The sequence below is a fragment of the Gossypium raimondii genome, chromosome 8 (assembly GCF_025698545.1).
Source record: "Gossypium raimondii isolate GPD5lz chromosome 8, ASM2569854v1, whole genome shotgun sequence".
Taxonomy (NCBI): Eukaryota; Viridiplantae; Streptophyta; class Magnoliopsida; order Malvales; family Malvaceae; genus Gossypium; species Gossypium raimondii.
Window position 1 is genome coordinate 59530472 of NC_068572.1, and position 21359 is coordinate 59551830.

The window sequence follows — 21359 nt, forward strand, 5'->3', positions numbered from 1 at the left end:
TATAAAGTGGATCGTTGGCGATTTGCTCTTCAAGGAAGTCTTCAATGTAATACTGTTTGATTCGAACTAATCCAATCTCTAAAATTAGTTGCTTTAAATATTAGGAATTAACTTAAACAAAAAAAAATTTAAGCCTCAATATGAGAATAATTGCTAAGTTTAGAGACCAAATTTGACAAAAAAAATTCAAGCCCTAATATAAAACAATTACTAAATTTAGGCCCTAACTTGTAAAAAATTCGTAAAAACAGCTACGAAGTTGAAACTCCATAAAATTTTTTCTTTGATTTAATGTTAACGGTAAGTTTAAAGAGAAAAAAAAATGTTGACGTGGCAAACGCTAACTATTCTCCTAGTACCGAAAAAGAGTGAAAAGAACCCCTCCGAGTCCCATTTTCACGGGCCGGAGCCCTCACTTTATTTGAAAGACCGCCCTCGTGATCTCGATTTCTCCGTAGACCCGACAGAAAAAGGTCAAAGGCGAGACTATCTCTAGCGATCAAATATGTTCAGGCTTTACAAAGGTTTCAAGGAGCTGTTAGCTTCCTCTGCAACGGCGTCGGTACCGTCGACAGCAGCCAAGTTTTATGCTGCTACTGCTGCGAAATCAGCTTCTCCAAAAGTGGCTCAGAAAACTCCGAAAAAGCCGACCGCTTCAAAACCCAAGACTAAAAAACCAGCTGCTCTTCGATCCGAGACTCGACCCACTGGGATTTCTAAAGTTACCCCGGTTTCTCCTGCTTTGGGACAGTTTCTTGGAGCTCAACAGGCTTCCCGTACTGAAGCTGTTAAGCAGATCTGGTCCTATATCAAATCCCAAAAACTCCAGGTCGTCTCTCTCTATATTTCAACTGTAGTTTTTTTCTTTTTACTACGTTAAATCGTTTTATGGTTGGCAGCTTCTTTGGTTGTCTTTGCTTTGTGTTTTTGGCCCTCTTTGCTAATTTTTTTTTTTTGCTTTGGATATTTGTTTTATTATCTCTGTGGTTGTTAATCATGAAGTTCAGAGCTGTTTGATGTTTATTGTTAATAGAAGCTGACTTTGTAGTGGTGATAGGATAAGTTTTAAGATTGTTAATATGAATTTATTACAATATATATATTTAGAATGTTGTTCATTGGTTTTCATTGATGGGTTCTTTTGTTCATGGCTCTAAGTTTTGTGCTTTCTAAGGGGATTCAACTTGATGCTTGCATTCCAACTGTAAAAGAAGTTATTTGTTGTTCTTGTTGTTGGCTATTTTTATTTATTTATTTTGGGTGTTTTCGATTTGTTTTTGAAGTGACATTAATAGGAGAAAACTAGGTGTAAGTCAAGATGATACTAGAAGGTCAATATTAGTTTCTTAGTGTAAGAAAGTGAAGTATTGATGAAAGCAAAGAAGTTATTTGTTGTTCTTGTTGTTGGCTATTTTTATTTATTTATTTTGGGTGTTTTCGATTTGTTTTTGAAGTGACATTAATAGGAGAAAACTAGGTGTAAGTCAAGATGATACTAGAAGGTCAATATTAGTTTCTTAGTGTAAGAAAGTGAAGTATTGATGAAAGCAAAGAAGGGAGGGTTTGAAAAGTGGTTTTGAAAATGTTGGATTCTATTGCCTGTGCTTAAATCGAGCCGCAGGTTACCCACCATGGCCCTTCTTCCATTCCCTGGTTTTCCGCAATCCGCATGCTAAGGTTTTGCTTGGATCTTGTATGGAAAATCTTAAGGCTGGAAAACTGGAATGGAACTTTATTATTTCTTGTTACAAATGATGTTTTCATTTACTTTCAAAGTTTCAAGAACCAAGAGGTACCCTGGTTGGATACTGGAAATATCATAGGGACTAGAAAGAAAGTAGAATTATATGTGATAATTTAAGAATCAGTCTTTAATCTCATAAGGTGTCTTCCTTCAATTCGTTGTTAGATCCTAGAGAAGGGCAAACAAATTAAAAGGAGTAGTGCTCGTTGTCCTTTGGACTAAACATGCGGTCCTTGAGACCGAGGCAGAGAGCAATAGATGCTTAAACTAGGCAACATTTTCACCTTCCACTTAAGTTTTTCCTCTTTAATGCTTTGCATAAAAGATTTCATTGAAGAATCCTACTTCTTCCTCATATTTTCCCATGGTATGTGCTTCTATTACTGATTAGCTATTATCGGTTGAAAAGAGATAGTGAATGAGGAAAAGGATGTAAATGTGAATGGTTGAGATAAGTTCCTCAGCAGTGTCGGTGAATCCTCCTACCCTTTTGCATTTGTTTCGTGTTTTGTCTGTCAAGTTGAGTATCTCAAATTTATGCAGTCCATAGTTGTGCTTCCTATAGCTATTTTGCTCCAACTATTGTTTTCTTGAAGTACATGCATCTGACACCTTATCTGACTCATTTCGCGTTTTGCTCAGAAATCTTATCTTGAGTGAGTGACATTGTTTCATGAGAAAATTTTGTTTAATAACATAAACTAAATTATACATATACTTTTAACTGCAGAATCCCAATAACAGGAAGGAGATCTTTTGCGATGAGAAGCTTAAGACCATTTTTAATGGAAAAGAAAAGGTAGGTTTCCTGGAGATTGGGAAAATGTTAACCCCTCACTTTGTGAAGACTACCTAGCCTATATTCTCCTATTTGGCCCTCGGTTGCTCAATAAGCAACATCAAGCTAGCTCTTTCCAGTGTATGTTAATGTTTTGCCTTTTGTTTCGGTAGCTGAACTCTCTTGGGGTGGGCTTGCAACTAAGAAGGTTCTAGTTGAACTTTAGTATAAAGATTTAGTAGGGACTAGGAAGTGAAAATGTTGCATATTAATATGGTTTCCTGATTTCAGTATTACTGTTTATGGTCTTTGATAAACTTGTAGTTTAATCGTTTGAACTACGAGAAACCGTTGTTGACATTAACATTCGAAGTTCACCCTGTAAAAGCTGCCTTGTTTATGGTGCGACAATTAATGTCATTTCGAAGATTATCTGTATTTAAGTTCTTTTTCTCTCAAGTGAACTCAGTGTGGATTTATGTGAGTGATGAACAACCTTGTCTAGATTCTATCTCTTTCTTATTTGCTGGTTTTAGTTTTTGGTTAGTGATAAGCTTTGCTTCCATAATTCTTAGATTCTGTACTTGAAGAAAATGGTGCCTTGACCCGGAAAATCCAAATATATATATTTGCTTAATTGCACCATGTGTTCCTAAACTATGTATTAATCGCTTGGAACTGACATGGAGATCAATTTAAACATGTTAGATCTGAGAAGGCATATAATATCTTAGTAATGCGTAGATTAATGGAAGGATCTGATTGGTATGATGTTGATATTTTGAAGCCTCAATTAGAATGATCTGAATATTAGAGATCACTTTAAAATTTGACCGAGCTTATATTTTATATATATATATATATATATATATATATATATATATATTTGTAGGAGTTGACTAGATCACTTATTTATGCAAAATGTTGGGAAAATTATATGGTTAGTTACAAAATTATAGGTAAGTTTTTATTTTGGTCACTTAACTGAAAAAGTACTGAACTAGTCGAAAGTTTTCATTTAAGTCATTGAACTATTCAAAAGTTTCTCATGTGTTTTTCATGATCTTATTTTATTGACCCCAAACTTTAGTTTTTCAAAAGCAATATTATTTTTACGTCATCATTTATTTGAAATTAAGGTAATTAAAATTTAAAATGAATTTATATATAATTTTAAAATCTTAGAGAAAAGCAATTGAAAAAGACTGGAATCTTGATCGGTCGGAAGAAACTTACCGTTAAACAGTTGATCGTCGAACTATTTGTTCGTCACAGCTCAGGCAGCTCATGTGTATTTAGTTCAACAATTTAAAATTAAAAATATTTAACTAAAAATTAATAAAAATAAAAATATTAAAAATTAAATTTAATATTATGCCTTTTAATTATAACAGTTGATATAAAACTTTAGAACAAATCAAATCAAAATTTAATATTAAAAAATACAACAAAAAAATCGAATCCAACAAATCAAGTTATAAAGATAAGCAAAATCCGTCCAAATCCAAATGGACCGATCGCCATCCCAGTTAAAAAGAAAAAAGGTCAAAATTTCCAGCACAATAATGTGGGAAGCCATGACAGCACAATAATTAGCCATATCATTCATTCACCCAAGTTTCTTCTTCCTTCCTCTCTCTCCTTCTCCTTTTCTGGGAAGTTGAAGCTTTTGACAATGGCCGTACGATCAAGAAAATGGATGATATTAGTAGCAACCATATGGATACAAGCTTTTACAGGGACCAACTTTGATTTCTCATCATATTCTTCCACATTGAAATCAGTTCTTGGGATATCTCAACTGCAGCTTAACTATTTGTCCGTTGCTTCAGATATGGGGAAAGCATTTGGCTGGTGTTCTGGGGTGTTTTTAATGTATTTCCCGTTGTGGGTTGTGATGTTCATGGCTGCTTTCTTTGGGTTTTTTGGCTATTCTCTTCAATGGCTTGTTATCAAACAAATCATTTCCCTGCCTTATTTCCTGGTTAGTTCTCCATCTTTATAGACTCTTTCATGGTATTAGTAATTTGTCCTTGTTTAAATTGCCTGGTTTCTCTTCTTCCTGGGATTTCTAATCTGTTCTATTTTTTACTGAATTTTGCAGTTTTTTTTCCTTCCATTTTCTTTAAATTATTTATTCTATTTTCAGAATTTGCTGCTTTTGTGAGTTTTTTTTTATCTTCGTTTCCATGGGTAGGTGGGGGGGGGTTAGTGGAATAATTATATACTGAACTTCAATCCATACAAAATCAAACATTAGAACACAATGTAACATAGTTTAGCAAATGAAATGTAAAGCTAACAAGCTTTTAATCCAATTATGCAATTAAAATTAGCATCTAACAGGGCTCTGTTTGTAAAATAATAATAATAATGAAATTTGGTGGCTGGTTGTTGAAGTAGTAATGAATACTTCTCTAACCATTTCAGGACCTTTTCTCACCAAACTTTTTACCATAAATCCTTCATTATGCTACTTTCAACTAATTTCTGAATATTTTTTTTTTGTTTATAATAAAGGCTATGTTTTCTGAACTTAGGAGTGATTTCGAATGTGTCTGATACCAATTTATTCAATTTATTCTTTTATGTTTTTCCATAACTTTGTAGGATTATATTATAAGAAAAATGAAGAGTCAGTAAGGGGAATATGGGATTTTCTGTTGAACCACTCTGCTTGTTATCAGATCAAAGATTAGTTAGTCCTGATCTGATGTGGTTGAAAACCACCTATGACTATTGTTTGGATTATTTCTTGGCAGAGAAGTATTGCAACCTTCCATTCCAACTTACTTTTCTTGCATTGGCAGCAAGGGCTCATCTCCTGAACTCCAGGAGTCGCCCTCGACTTGATACAATTTATTCAAACATTCGATATTACAATTTAAAAGAAACCAGACAGCTTGTGGTAGAAATGCAGCGATGGTCAGTTCCATTGAAGAGAAATAGCTAAAGATTCTTCGTATTTGATAGGAAGAAAACATTTTACAAGGCTTAACTAGGAAATGAATACAGGACCCTTGGGGAGTTGAGGTTGTTGCCATGTTTATCTATCCTACCTATTATAGGACACAATCTGGAGAGAAGGACCAAAGAGGTCAAACTCCACTCTTTAAAAACCGTTGTTTGTTTATTAGGGGAAGATACTTGACATTGAGCCAAAACTTACAATTTTATGCTGGCATTACAGAGTGCATTACTTTACAGCACGTTTGGTTCACTGGAATAGAATAAAGTTGTAATGGAATAGAACTGTAATCAGTAAATCAATTGATTCGTTGAATGCAATAGAGGTGGTAATAGCAAGATAAAAAAAAGCTAAAATGACTAAAGTACCCTTAGAAGAATATTTTTTAGGTAGATGATTATTGTTATTCAAGGTTGCATGCAAAAGCCATTTTTTTTGTGATACCAAAGAATAACTATTACGGTTGGACAAGGAATATGGATGTAATAGCTATTCCATTGAATGAGTATTACGTCCAACCAAACAAAGGAATGGTTTACCATCCAATGAATAAGGGGAGAGTGCTATTCCATTCCCTCTAACCAAACATGGTGTTAGTTTTTGATAGACCTATCTGTACTTATTTGACGACTCCGCTCGGTCATGTAGATCTGTTGTCCATGGCAACTTGACACATAGAGTTAATATATCTATCTGTATTCCCGAAAGGAACAGAGGGAAACATTTGCTTAAGTAAATGCATTTGATTAATGCAGACTGCTGAGGCACCATTTCACTGCAAACTAACTGTGTTTTAATGCGAATTCATGGCAGGTATTTCTTCTGTGTTTGATAGCTGGTTGTAGCATCACTTGGTTCAACACGGTGTGCTTTGTTTTGTGCATCAGAAATTTCCCATCCAACAGGGCACTTGCTTTGTCCCTCACCATCAGTTTCAATGGCGTAAGTGCTGCTCTTTACACTCTAATTGCCAACGCAATAAACCCCAAGGATGACACCCTCTATCTCTTCTTAAATGCACTAGTGCCTCTTCTTGCATCCTGCTTAGCTCTCATCCCAATCATCCGCCAACGGCCTTTACAGCTGTCCACCTATACTATTAATCAGGATCCCTTCATTTTTATTGTCCTAAATGTTTTAGCTGTAATCACTGGCCTCTATCTTCTCCTTTTAAATTCACTTTCATCCGAAGCATTAAGGGCACGTACTCTCCTGTTGGGTGCCTTAATCTTATTATTCCTACCTTTGTGTTTACCTGGCATTGTCTGTGATAGAAACTGGGGTTTTCGTACTAACTCATCCTTGGTTGACCTGAGTGACCCTGAACTTCATACGGAATTGATAGAAAAGGATCAAAGTAATAGCTTGAATATTGAGCCATTTTCTGCAATAAACAAAGAAGGGCTTTTTGAGAAAGTAATGGAGAAAGGCAGGTTAACAATGCTCGGCGAGGAACACCCTGCTAGATTGCTAGTGTGCAGGTGGGATTTCTGGCTATATTATGTGGCTTATTTCTGTGGAGGGACAATTGGGCTGGTTTATAGCAATAACCTAGGGCAGATCACACAATCACTCGGATACAACTCGAAGATTAGTGCAGTCGTGACTCTCTACTCCTCTTTCTCGTTCTTTGGTCGTTTGTTTTCAGCTGCCCCAGATTTCTTGCATGGGTATGTATTTACTGCAAATCTGCAAATAGTGTGCCTACCTAAATACATAACATCAGAAAATTATGGAACCTTGCGTGTCTTAAAAATGCAGCAAGGTGAACTTTGCAAGGACTGGGTGGCTAGCTGTTGCCTTGGTGCCTACACCAATAGCCTTCTTTTTGCTTGCTGTGTCAGGTAGCGAGGTTGTCTTGCATGCTAGCACAGCAATGATCGGATTAAGCTCAGGATTTGTATTCTCGGCAGCAGTTTCCATCACATCAGAGCTATTTGGGCCTAATAGTGCGGGTATCAACCACAATATCCTCATCACCAACATCCCCATCGGATCACTCCTGTACGGTCTCCTTGCAGCTTTAGTATATGATTCTAACGTGACAAGTTCAGTCGACAAAAACGTGTTGCAGGAAGCAATAGTGTGCATGGGTAGGGACTGCTATATGCAGACATTCATTTTCTGGGGATGCATTTCCCTGCTAGGCCTCATCTCAAGTTTTCTGTTATTCTTAAGAACCAGGCCGGCTTATGACGACCATGAAACAAATCGAAATCGAACATAGGTTTTGTGGACTAAAAAATAAATTCACTCTCCCTTCTTTGTATTTTCCTTTCATATGATCTCTTATTTGTAATGTGCTCCCGGAAAATTTGAGAAAATCATAGACAACTAAAGAAGTGTCTAACCCCTTCCAGCTAGGCTAGAGCTGTTCAAGGATCGAACCCGAATATGATTTTGTTCAATGTGATTCAGTTTGATTTGAGTTATTGTTCATTCAATTGTATACATTTAAAAGATAAATATATCAATAACATTTAATTATTTGTGAAAATTTAATCAAATCATAATATCATATATATATAAATTGCACAAAGTAAAAATTTATAGCTTATACCTTAAATCAAAGTTTATACATAATTTTAAAATTTATTCCTAAAATTAGTAATGGTAAAAAAAAAACCTAAATGATTTAAACACCGTGAAATTCTATTATTATTTTATTTTGTATTAGTTTTTAATAAATTTATTAATTAAATTGATACTGCTCTGATATAAGCTTTATATGCAGTATAAATAATATTGGATATAAAAATTCAAGCTTATGTCTCATGAATTGAAAAGGAATCAAGCTTTGCAACTTTTGGGTTATTAAAATAAGTAGTAATTAGATTTAATAGATTTGAATTTTTCATTCAATTTAAAATTTAAAATTCAAATTTTTTTATTAAAATTTCAAATTAATCAGATAAGCTTTAAAATTAATTAACCAATTTAAACGAGATTTTTGTTTTAGTTGTTATTAAAATGAAATAATATAATTTATTTTAATTAAAAAATATTTTTATAAATATTTATTCCATGGGCTTTGTTGGGATATAAATATAAATATTTATATTTAAAAAAGTTACCAAACAGGTCCCAATTTGAATCTCCCCTGTCAAATTTTCGTATTCCAATTCCTATAGTAGATCGATCTTCCAAGTTTGAATCCTGGACTGAGCTTAACAAGCAGAGAGAAAAAAGAAAAGAAATGGCAGCAAAACAAATGGAGGAAATTCAAAGAAAACTATCGATGTTAAATTACCCTCGAGCCAATGCTCCAGCTCAGTCTCTTCTCTTTGCCGGCATGGAACGATACGCTCTTCTTGAATGGCTCTTTTTCCGGTAATTTCAATTCCAGAACTTATTTTTTTGAAATTGGGAATTTTCTTTGCTTCGTATTTTAATTTGGGTTGAATTCAGGTTGTTAGGGGATAAGTCACCGTTTTCACAACAAAATCTGCAAGGGGATGCTATGGATCGTGATGAAGAAACTTCTAGAATCCAATGTAAAGTTCATTTTCTCTTGAATTTACCTTTCTTTATCAGTTCTTTTTGGGATTTGGGTTGTGTTTGTTTTATTTTTTGTTTGTTTGTTTTTGGGAAAAATGTTAAATTTGCAGATTTGGCCGAGATTGCGAAATTTTTGGGGATTACTACTACAATCGATACTGAAGTTATCCAAGTAAGCTAACTTTGATTCTAAGTTACTATTTTTAGAGGCTCTGTTTGATACTTTGCTTTCCTTCTCTGAAAGTTGCCCAAAAAGAATGCAAAGTAATGCTTTTATATGAAAGTAGAACAAATCAGGCCTTTTGTTATCCACAATTTGGAATTTTAGATTTTAGTTATTAAAAAATATTATTTACTTTTTTTTTTATCTGAATGCCTACTTTGATCTTTGGCTTCTGTAAACTTTACATGATTAATTGAAGCTATGATATATAAGTAGTTGTGACATTTCTTGTGAAGTGCTGGATTCACCCTAGTATTAATGTGGCATTTTGCATCTTGTTCTCTGAAGAGAGACACCAAGGGATCAAGTTCCTAATGATGTTAAAATGTTATGTTTTGGGCAACTGACATTTTAAATCTGTAGTTTTTGGCCCCCTCTAATATGGGTTTTTGATGACACCTTATGTCCTAAATGAATGTGAGGTTGGTTGGATGTGGTTGGTTTGGAGATGAATTAAACCAACAATATACACTTGCACCTTTTGCCCTCTAACTATTTAACAAAAAATTTCCTTGCAGTGTTACGAGACATTGACGTTTTTGAGAAAGTACTGAGAAGTATAGAGGCTGATCTCTTAAGTTGTTCAATGAATGTCTCAACGGAAAAATGGAATTAGTGTTGATTATGACTGTAATTGGATACATCCTATGTCATTTATCGTCTGTTCTTGTTTGTATAGCACATCTGGAACTTTGTATTTCGACGTTTTGGCTCAAACATTAACATGGTTCTTTCCAGGGTCGAGGAAGCTACGAAGATCGAACTGAAATGCTTCGCCTTATTGTTGATCTGGTGGAGGCAAGCATATGTGCAGATAATCCAGAATGGAGGTACGGATGATAAGGAGTTCGAATTTGGTTTGAATTACTTTAATTCTCTAATGAGAAATTGATTTCCTTATGTTTTATATCATTATTTGTTTCAGTCATTGTTTTCAAGTTTAGTCTGGTATCATAGTATTATTATTATTTTTTCTCCCAAATTCTGCTTTACATTTGTTTGCAGTGTGGATGAGCAGGTAGCAAAGGACATACAACTAATAGATGCTATTGCTGAGAAACAAGCCCTGATATTCTCCGAGGAATGCAAGTTGTTCCCTGCAGATGTGCAGATTCAATCCATATATCCGTTGTAAGCAGTGCTTTCACCTTATTAGCGTCTACATGTTTACTTGATTATGTTTTTCTTGTTTCTCTTCTATTTGCAGTACTATTTAATATAAATGTAAACTTTCACTTTCCTCCTTTTGAGCTTTGATTTTCTTTCAACTGATCTTTGATCATAAAAGCCCTAGACTCATCTGAAGGTGATTGTCCAGTAATTGTCAATATGTTCCCCTGTCTGTTGCTGAGGATCATCTTCAAGCTGCTTTGCCAGAGAGCTGGTATTTATTGCCATGATAAAATACTCAGCTCTCAATCCCTAATGTGTGATTGAGCCCGGGTGTGGCTTTTTTTTTCTTTTTTTTTTTCTCTCTTTTAGCATTTCCTGACAGGACCATGTCATATTGCCATCATACACTCATAGTAGTCAACATTTCTTGGGACTAGTGCTGCAAAGTGGGGCTTCTCTTAGTACACGTATCTAGGGTCTACTTGAACCAAAACATGAAATTGTCATATGTCATGGACTTTTGGATTATAGAACTAATTTCCTGTTAGTCCAACAATGCTACTGGCCTCCTGCCTCCTTTAATTAAGTTTGTTTGCAGACCTGATGTTTCTGAGTTGGAGTCAAAGCTTGCAGAACAGTCCAAGATTCTCTCAAATCTTCAGCAAAAAGTTGATGACTTGGCATCAAAGGTTTAAACTTGCTCCTTATATAGCTCATAGTTTACTATGTTTTTCAAATTCAATGTCTGTGTTTGTTTAACCTCATGTTTCTTTTACTAATTACCTATTTTGTTTCTTTTATTTAATTTAAATTTTTTCCTCTTTCTAGCATGCTTACAACCCTGATGAGGAGTATACGGAGGTGGAATCGAAACTGCGGGCACAATTGGAATCTTTTCTTGAAACTGCAAGATCATTCAATATGATTTACACCAAGGTTCTGCTTGCTGTCGCTTTTAGTTGATAAGCTCTTATATATTTATTCTCAGTTATCTCCTATTCTGAGAACAGTCAATTGAAAGATCTTGCTACATGTATGTCTTAATTCAATGTACTCTTTTTCTTTATGCTCTTGACATTGTGTAATGACATAACATGGGATGATGTTGCCAAACGCCATTTAGGTGGGTTTGTAGGTTACTTTGTCGATTTTTAGGTAATAGAATTTTTTGTTTTGATGTCTCGAATTCTTAGAAAGAAGGTTATTTAATGAATACCTTTTCGTATAATTTCCAATGTCTAAATGGTTGAATTTTGATCGACTTCAACAGCACTTTGGATCTGATCCTAGAGCTTAGCTTAGTGGTTTATATAGCTACCCTTTGAGAGGTGGCATCCAATAGGTTTTGTGTTCAAATCCCAGCATATGCTACGCCTTCCCCTATTCCCAGGCTATGGCCTTCTTTGTATCAAAAGAAATGACACTTTGGATCTGCTCAAATCCTTATTCTAGCATGTATTATATATCATCCATTTGATGTGTTCTTCACTTCATATGATCATCTATTGCCCTAGAATTTCTCTGTAGAACATTTTTTTATATCTTTTTATGTATGTCTGTGCATATTTTTTGAATCATATAGAATTTGAATGTTTTCATTATAGGAAATTCGTCCCTGGACACACATGATGGAGGTACCACAACTTCATGGGTTTGGGCCTGCTGCCAATCGCTTGTTGGAGGCTTACAAGATGCTTTTAAAGGTATCTCACTGCTGATTCTATCATAGTCCTAACTCATGTAATGTGTAGGAAATGATTTTTTTTTTCAACTTCTTTCATAAGCTTAGCTATATAAACAAGTCAAATGCTTGTCTTTTGTTCAAACATCTGCCCCTATTTCCCTGTTCTTCTCTTTCCATGTTGCCTATACTGTTTTGGAAGACAGTTTTGCTAACACTGATATCATCTGCTTTAATGGGAATGCATATACGTGTCTGTCCATATGTGTCTAGACATGCAAGAATGAGGTAGACATACGTGAACTAACATGCTGACAGGAATACTTTTACCTAGCATGGTCCAACTAAGCTCTCACTTCCTCTTACATCAATCTGAATTGGTAGAGGAGCCAATTAATTGTAATAAACCACTGTTACTTCTTGCTTTCAGTAGTTAGTAATCTGATCTAGATTTAGAAAGTTTCAATTGAAATGCTGGAAATGTGAGATTGATAGCTTTTGGGGAAATTAACCATTTTGAATGAAGTTGGATGAGTAATTGATAACAATAGGCAGCTTAGATCAGCCAATTCTAAGTTAGATGGCTTGTGCGACTTTGGATTATATACTTGCTACTTTACTTTCTTTGATAATTAGCTTGCTATGTCCTAACCCTTATTTGCATAGGATCTTTAATATGCATAAAGTGGCTGGAAAAAAGCATTTCTGTGTCATCTAAGAATCATCATGTGAGTTTATCATAGCAAGAGAGAAAACCCTAATATAATGCACATATATAAATGAGAGCATGCAGACATACACAGGGAGGGGGAGATGCCAATGGGGTTGAGTTGGTAAGGTTCAAATACTTCGTTAGTAAGGCTTAAGTTTGAATCCTATGGAAGTCCCAATTGAGATCCTTCACCTAAAATATTATGCACCTAAAAAAAAGAGGGAGAGGGAGATCAGGTTGGAAATAATGCTAATATAAGCTAAGATGGCACATGTTATATCCCACTATCACTAAATATAAGTTTCAGATTTTGATCCTGGATTATTTGATAATATTCATATCTGTTTTACATTTTAACTATCCTTCACATCTTCTGGGGTTGTAAATAAACTTGAGATTCCTTCCCTTCTGTGGCAGTTCCTGGGCAACTTGAGGAATCTGCGAGACTCACATGCTGCTCTTGCGGTCGGATCATCAGAAACGGTTGCTGGTGAACCCTCTCCCGTAACAAGAATTATTTCCGAGTGTGAGTCTGCATTGACATCCTTAAACTGTGATCTTGGGATTCTCTCAGCTTCAATTGCTCGTGAGAAAGCCATGCAAGGCCAGCAAGTAAATTTCTGATGATTGTAGCTAGACAGTAAGAAAGGACTGACCAAGTATCTCACCATGTGTATGTTCCCTAGAAGATGCACCATTGTCTTTTATTCAATATATGAGCGTCTATTCGGATTTGGATTAAGACCTGGGTGTTGAGAGCTGGCTCATATGATGCAATTTGTTTCGGTTTAAAAGCATGGTGATCATCAAAGGATGGAGTTTGAATTGATACTTTGGGTTCATGTAGATGTAGTTGCAAGTTGCAAGTGTGGATTCATCAATGTCATTTTCAAAGGTGTGAATCTGACATTCCTAAAGAGTGATATTGGATTCTTTTGGCTCAATCGTTTGAAGCAAGGTGATACATATCATCTACGATTAGAATGCTGTAATTTCACTGTTTATTAGTTTGAAGTAATGCATAGTTGGCTGGTTATGCAAGTAGATTTGCCAATTCATATATTCATGTTGTATGCATGCTTTCAATTATTAGTGTTTTTTAAAAAAAAAAAATTACAAAAGGGTATAGTACGAGCATAAAGGAAACGATTGCAGGTATTGGGATTTGGGTCAAAATCTATTTGATTTTATTATTTTTGATTCGTTTTTAGTAGGAGTGATTTAAGGTTTGAATCATTTGGGTTTAACCTTTGAGTTATTTGGGTTTGGGTCATTATAAGTTTAAGTTACATTAGTTTTGATTATTTTAGGTTTTAGTTGTTTCGAGTTTAACTCACCTCAAACTATGATAATTATGGTTTACCATGTGTCCTTTGAGTTTTGATTATTTTAGGTTTTAATTGTTTTGAGTTTAACTCACTTCGAACTATGCTAGTTATGGTTTACCATGGGTCCTTTGAATTCGAGCTATTAGGTTTGAATCATTTCTTGTTGAGACAATTCGCGTTTGTTATTTAGATTATTCGAATATTTCATTTACTTTTTTTAAAAAAAATATTAGATCAAATTTAAAGAGATTATTTAATCAAATTAAATTAAAATATAAAATAATATATGAACATGGAAAATCATTTAATACATTATCAAAGAAGTTTTTTAGATTCGATAAGTGAATTGAGGGTTTGACAAGTGTATTATAAGGTGTAATAAAAATAAAAAATAAAAAATATAAATAAATCTATTATAGTGTGTTTTATACCTTTATTATATTTCATTTTAAAGATTTATTTTAATATTTAAATTAATTATCAACTTTGCCTTTAAATTTATAAAATAAATAAAATTTATTAATTTATTAATGAATCTATCTATATACATTTTAAATTTATGTAAAAGTTTTAATATTTTTGAATTTATAAATAATTTTGTAACTGAAGAAAATGAATAAACACATAAAGTTATAGAGAAATGAAAATATTTATTAATTATATGTTTTATTTTTGTCAATAGGCAAGACATTTCTAATTCTTAAAAGGTAATCAAATTTTCACATAAATTCAACTATATGGAGATATTAATTATAATTTATAGCTATTTTATATAATCAAGCCTATAAATTATAATTTATTAAATAAAATTTATCTTAATTAATATTATTTTAATAAAATATTTAAATTTCAAATGAAAAATCTATTAACCATATTTGATCAAATGAAAATAAATTTAGTGACTAGAATTAAAAATATCAATTTAATAAACTATTAATTTTTAATTAAATATTCTACTATAAACTTGGAATATCATAAACTTATAAATTGACTACTTAAAATTTAATAACTCATAGTAAATTAATTAATAAATTAATTGAACTTGTTAAATTTATGAACTTTATAAATAATTATGTGAAAGAAATAATGCATGCATATGTTCTACAATTTTTAATTTTGTTGATTTAATTCTCACTTTTTTCTCTGCTAACATAATTCTCACTTTCTTTATTTGCTATAAAAATTCTCGATATGAATTTTATATTAGGTTTATAATGATTATCTTTTTATAACAACGTATTGTTATAGGTATATTTTTGCCACTATTCAGTCTTTAGTTCCGATGCTATAGTTTCGGGACCTGGAGGAGTTGAACAATAATGGTTAATCTCCGAATGACACTTTTTACGTTGTTACCCTGGAAGCCATTGGCGTCGGAACCAAAAAGAATAAAGTTCAGCTTTTCTTTCGGACTTGATAATGACAACTTAGTCAACGATTCGGGCACTAAATTGACTCTACTCCCACCAGATATGTACTTGCAACATGAATATCAGCAATGTCTTGCCATTGAACACCTTTGTTCTGGTTTCCCACACGACTGGGTGCTTCAGCTTCGCTCCTGTTGAAGATTTTGCAATCTATGGGAACTTGGCACAGATGAATTTCATGATTGTAAATGATACAGAAAAGCAGATGCTCTCGTTTATGCCTACCGATTGCTCCAAGGTTTAGCCTGTAGGATTTTTTGGTAGTTTATGTTAAACATTTTTCATTATATATATATATATTTTTGGGCACATAAGCAAAAACATGAAGTAGAGATAGTAGTGCTAGGGAATATGGGATGAGTAGGTAGATGTTTGCAACGCAACCCGCCACATAGTTAAATCGAGAGGATGGTTGCCTCTCTGAGATCGTAACTAGATATGCATTAAGTATGTGTGGATGTCCTCTCACAACAACATTAACTTCTAATGTATTGGTATTTTTCAGGAAGGAGTGAAGCCCACTTTTTATCCGTTGATATAAATATTTCGTAATTAATTTGAACTGGAGACAATTTAATCAACAAGTTTCTACTATGTATATATTATATAAACAATGGGTAGACTAATTCTTGGAGCAATCAGTGGGCTTAAACGAGACCGTCTGTGATTTAGTATCATATCCAATCAAGAAATTCATTTGAGCCAAGTTACCATAAATCGCAATATTCTGCGCAGGACTGAAAGCGAAGCAAGCAGTTGAGTCATCAACCTTGACGAAGGTGTTCAAGGTCTTTAATTTCACATCAGCATTAGCAAAATGTACTGTAACTTCAGGTGCTTCAAATTCGTGTATAGCAACGTAGCATAAATTAAAACCCTGGGGACCTTGAGCCCTTATACCATTAAACTGGCTGTCCATGGCTGATTCCAGTTGTGAGTAAAAATCTGATGGGAGAAGAGTCAATGTAGTGCCTGAATCAATAACTATGTTGCCTTCGTCTGTTCCGAAAGAGGAGCCTTTGAACTCTATTCTTTGGGTACCAACACTAATGGCCTTAAGTGTAAGGAAGTAAAAGGTGGTGGGGGATTTTTCAATTAATGGAGTTGAAACAGTTCCAGGTCCTGAAACTATTGCATTAGACCCAAAGTTCATTTTGCTGGATTTTCCTATTTGGGTCATTGGTAACAAGCAGTATGAGAATTTGCCATTAATGGGACTTCCCAATTGGTTAATAAGTGAAATTTCGCCACCTCCAAGGCCAATGATACCAGAGGCTTTACCACTGAATGTACCAGCATTGTTGTTTCCACATCCAATGATTGTGTCAGGGAGAGCCACTGCCTGACCAGTTGTCGAACCCAAGGTGAGTATATCATAAGCGATATCACCTTTTGAGAAAGAATTATCACCATAAGTAACTGAATAAATGCAAGAAGTATCAGTAGGACTAGCACAAGTGCCCCCTTGAATGTTCTCGCATGAATTTGAACTACAAGACATCTTTCTGTAAGTGGATGATTTGGTTGGGTCGAAAAGTGGTGCGTCTTGCTTGAAGCACTGTGAACAAGGCGAGCATTGAGTCCAAATAAGATCACTTCCTGTATCAGCAAGTGCAACAACACTGAAACTTGGGGTACCAAGTGATATGTTCATCAAATACTCACCCGTGTTGACGATAATATCGGGATTTGCTTCCGTTGTTGTGATGGAATTCGGATAGAAACGATGAACACGACTGAAGGAACGACGAAAGGCATTGGTGACACGATCGAAGGTAGTTTCGAAAGGATTGTAAAAGGGAGATTTAATGGAGTCACGGTGGATTAATTCGACACTGAAGCCAACATTTTGAGCATCAGTAAGGCAACGGGTTGAGAGAGAAATGATAGCAAAAACAATTGCTGCTGCCATTGTTGATGTTGGTTTGGGGGTGACAATGGTTAACTTGATCTGTTGACTTATTTTATAGTGTTGAAAGGGTAATACAAAATAAATTAAGATTGATTTTCCTTTGTAATTAAGGAATAGTTGATGGTGAAATAATATCAAAAGATACAATCAATTAATTTTCCTTTGTAATATGGATATATAAATATACATTTAACATTCATTTCCTATCTCCATGAATCTTTACGAGATAATTTTCTTTAATTGGGCACGGAATATTAATTCAGTTGACTTCAAATTATATTGTAAATCTATTTAATGACATTATTTATTTGTTAATTTTTTATATTTTAATAAAATTAAAATTTTTTGAAACTTTTTTAAGATCATAAAAGTCTATTAGTTGGGCTAAGCAGCACCTTTTGATTCACGAGAAGGAACCAAATAGGCAGCATTTTTCTATTCTAGATAATCTCTTGTCAGATAATTGGTTTGCCTTAAACTTTGATGGCTCCATTAAGTCCGATGCAGGGGTTGTTTTTGCTGAGGGTTCTACTTGATTAGAGAGGGGTTTGGATCCTTGGGTACAATCATCGTCTGGGAGCTTGTTCAGTATTTGATACTGAACTTTGGGGTATCTTGGATGGGGTAATTCTTGTATAGAGGCGGAGTGTAATAAGAAACTAATCCAATTTAATAGTTTAGACGTGGTTAAAGCAATTCAGGAAGGGGATTTAGCTGTTTCGAATTCCATTTTGATTAAGAGGATCATTCAAGCCCTTACAACATATGAGCAGTGACATATAAGACATATTCCAAGGGAGAGAAATCTAGCTACATACCGTTTAACTAAGATGGTATCTAACAGGGAGATTGATGTGTGAGTATTTACTGAAACTCCCATGAAACTTTTAGCAGTTTTACAATTTAATAGAACTAGCGACTTCTACGATCTTACTAATTTGAATTAATTTTTCTTTTGTTTTTATCAAAAAAAATAATCAAATAAATGGGTTTTAAGTCTCAAATTGCGACATGGGAAAGTGGAATTTGTATATTTTTTTCCTTTCATACCTTTGAATTACTGTGCAATTAGTTATGGGCATATTGATGATGTTAAGACTTAAGAATTTGAAAAGTCCAAGATGATGAAGTAGCTTTGGCAAAAATGGAAGATTTAGGATCTTAATCATGAGTATTTGTAGATTTTTATTTCATATTTTATTCTGGTTTAACGTATTGGTCAATTTTAAATTTATTTTGATTTAGATTCAAATATATTTTAATTATTATCTTTTATTTGTGCATTATAATAATTAGATTATGATTATAGCTATACAAATGTAATGATTGTAATTGTAATTCCGTTTATGTATTATATAGATTAATTCTAATTGTAATTATATTGATGCATTACTAGTAATTACGAATTTAGTTATCTCGACGATTGCTTGTCATGTGATTTTTATGGGGTGATATTATTTTAGTTCAATCGGTATTTTACTTTTTAAAATCGTCCATTATAATTTAGTTTGGCTCGATTTGATTTTTGGTTTTGTATTTTGATTTATTTTGTCAAAATGAGCTTTATTTTATGAATTTAGTATATTATTAAAAAATCAAAAAAGTTAATAAATATTTTTAAAAGTATATAATTTTTCAAGAATTTTAAATTATTTTTACTATTTTAAATATAATATATTTATTTTATATCATAAAATTAAAAATAATTATACATTTAAAATTAATTTGATTTCGGTAATCATGATTTTAAACTTTCATTTCATAAATCGTCGTCCAAACACTTCAGTTCGAACAATTTTCGAATTTTCTTACTCAGCACTAATTCAGGTCTTATAATTATACTTTTTGAGAAATTTGAAAAGAAAACCGTTTTAAGTGAATTTTTTCTTTGCAAAATTTATTAATTAAAACAAAAGGTTAAAATATGGTTCAAGTATTTGTACTCTTTAGGTAATTGAAACTTAGTCACCATAATTTTATTTTCAAGATTTTAGATTTTATATTTTAAGATTTAAAATTCAAAGCTGTTAAATTCTTTTTAAATTTATTAATGTGGCAATTTAAAATAAGAAAAGGTATTTGATAGCTATATAACAAAAAGAAACGACACTATAATGGACTTAAATTTAATAGAAAAAATTTTAATGGTGTTAACAACGAATTTACATTTTTAAATCTGAAAAATAGAAAAACTAAATTGTTATAAAATAAAAAGATGACCAACTTTGAAAGTGCAGAAGAAAGAAGGGCAGCCATTGTTGTAAAATGTTGATAGCTTTGAAAGAACATGGAATGAGTCGGTGTAGTTTAAGTTTTGAGTTTAATTATTTCTTAATATTTAACAAAATATCATTACAAAGAAAAAAAGGAGGTGCTGATAACAAAGGAGAACAACATGTTGCAATCATCAAATATTTAACATTACATAAAATCATACTAAAATATTGAATAATATTATATAGAATTAAAAAACAGGCTAATTGTTGGAGCAATCAGTGGGCTGAAACGAGACTGTCTGCTTTTGAGTATCATAGCCAATTAAGAAATCCATCTGTGACAAGTTACCATAAATTGCAACATCATCAAGGGAATTGAAAGTGAAGCATATAGCTGTATCGGAAACCCTGATGAAGGTGTTCAATGGCTTTAACTTCACATCAGCATTAGTAAAATGCACTGTAACATCAGGGATTTTAAACTCGTCTTTAGCATTATAGCATAAACTCAAACCCTCAGGACCTTCGATCCTTTTAGCACTAATCTGGCTAGTCATGGCGGATTCAACTTCTGAGTAAAAATCTAATGGGAGAAGAGTCAATGTAGTGCCTGAATCAATGATTATGTTGCCTTCTTCTGATCCCAAAGAAGAGCCTGTGAACTTTATTCTTTTGGTTCCAACAGTGATGGCCTCAAGTGTAAGGAAGTAAAAAGTGTCGGGGGATTTTTTAACCAATGGTGTTGAAACAACTCCAGGGCCTGAAACTATTGCATTGGAGCCAAAGTTAATTTTGCTGGAATTACCCGCTTGGGAAATTGGCAACAAGCAGTAGGAGAATTTGCCAGCTACAGAAGTTCTCAATTGGGAAATTAGTGAAACTTGACCACCTCCAAGGCCGATAATGCCAGATGTCTTCTCATCGAATGTTCCACCATTGAAGGTTCCACATCCAATGACTGTTTTCGGGAAAGCTACGGGTCGGCCGGTTGTCGAAGGCAAGGTGAGTGTATCAGCAGCGAGATCGCCGTCTGAGAAAGAGCTATCACCGTAAGAGACGGCATATTGACAAGAATGATCGGTAGAACAAGAGGTGCGTTCAAGATCAATGCATTGACTTGCACTGCAAGAAATCTTTCTGTAAGTTGACGATTTACTAGGGTCGAAAAATGGAGCGTCTTGCTTGAAACACTGAGAACAAGGCTTGCATTGAGTCCAAATAAGATCACTTCCTGTATCAGCTATTGCAACAATATCAAACCTTGGGGTTCCAAGTGATATTTTCATCAAATATTCACCGGAATCGGCAGTGAGATCAGATTCTGCTGCCGTTGTTGGAACAGAATTCGTCTTGAAGCGATGAACACGATTGAAGGAACGACGCAAGGCATTGGTGACACGATCAGAGGTGGTTTCTAAAGGATTGTAAAAGGGAGATTTACTGGAGTCACGGTGGATTAATTCGACACTGAAGCCACCCTCTTGAGCTTCAATAGAGCAAAGTGTAGAGAGAGCAAGGATGGCCAAAACTATAGCTGCCATTGTTGTAAGAATTGCTTGGTTTGGGGTGACCATGAACTTGATGATTTATATATTATAGTGTTGAAAGGATAATCCAATTAAGATTGTGAAAATTAATGAATAATTTAATAGCAAAAATATAATCAATTAATTTTCCTTTATAATACAAGGAATAATTGGAAACATTTAACATTCATTTCCTATCCCATTGAATCTTCTTTTGCGATTCTTAGAAT

General features: G+C 33.7%; 5 protein-coding genes across 5 annotated transcripts; 3 read left to right on the forward strand and 2 right to left on the reverse strand.

The window, feature by feature from the left end:
• Positions 1-353: 353 nt before the first annotated feature.
• Positions 354-2960, forward strand: LOC105792651 (upstream activation factor subunit UAF30). The gene is made up of 2 exons (XM_012621323.2): positions 354-829; positions 2475-2960. The coding sequence occupies exons 1-2, from the start codon at positions 506-508 to the stop codon at positions 2598-2600; spliced, it is 450 nt and encodes a 149-aa protein (XP_012476777.1). The 5' UTR covers positions 354-505; the 3' UTR covers positions 2601-2960.
• Positions 2961-3987: 1027 nt separating this feature from the next.
• Positions 3988-7922, forward strand: LOC105792652 (protein NUCLEAR FUSION DEFECTIVE 4). Its single transcript, XM_012621324.2, has 3 exons — positions 3988-4506; positions 6304-7160; positions 7252-7922. Exons 1-3 carry the CDS (start codon positions 4198-4200, stop codon positions 7715-7717), a joined length of 1632 nt encoding a protein of 543 aa, XP_012476778.1. The 5' UTR covers positions 3988-4197; the 3' UTR covers positions 7718-7922.
• A 637-nt stretch (positions 7923-8559) lies between these two features.
• Positions 8560-13758, forward strand: LOC105792653 (AUGMIN subunit 7). The gene is made up of 9 exons (XM_012621326.2): positions 8560-8820; positions 8899-8984; positions 9099-9160; positions 9950-10041; positions 10217-10342; positions 10923-11013; positions 11153-11260; positions 11929-12027; positions 13135-13758. Exons 1-9 carry the CDS (start codon positions 8687-8689, stop codon positions 13339-13341), a joined length of 1005 nt encoding a protein of 334 aa, XP_012476780.1. The 5' UTR covers positions 8560-8686; the 3' UTR covers positions 13342-13758.
• A 2339-nt stretch (positions 13759-16097) lies between these two features.
• Positions 16098-17387, reverse strand: LOC105793726 (aspartic proteinase CDR1). The gene has a single exon (XM_012622572.2). It carries the CDS (start codon positions 17385-17387, stop codon positions 16098-16100), a length of 1290 nt encoding a protein of 429 aa, XP_012478026.1.
• Positions 17388-19863: 2476 nt separating this feature from the next.
• Positions 19864-21144, reverse strand: LOC105793727 (aspartic proteinase CDR1). Its single transcript, XM_012622573.2, has one exon. The coding sequence runs from the start codon at positions 21142-21144 to the stop codon at positions 19864-19866; it is 1281 nt and encodes a 426-aa protein (XP_012478027.1).
• Between the last annotated feature and the right edge of the window lie 215 nt (positions 21145-21359).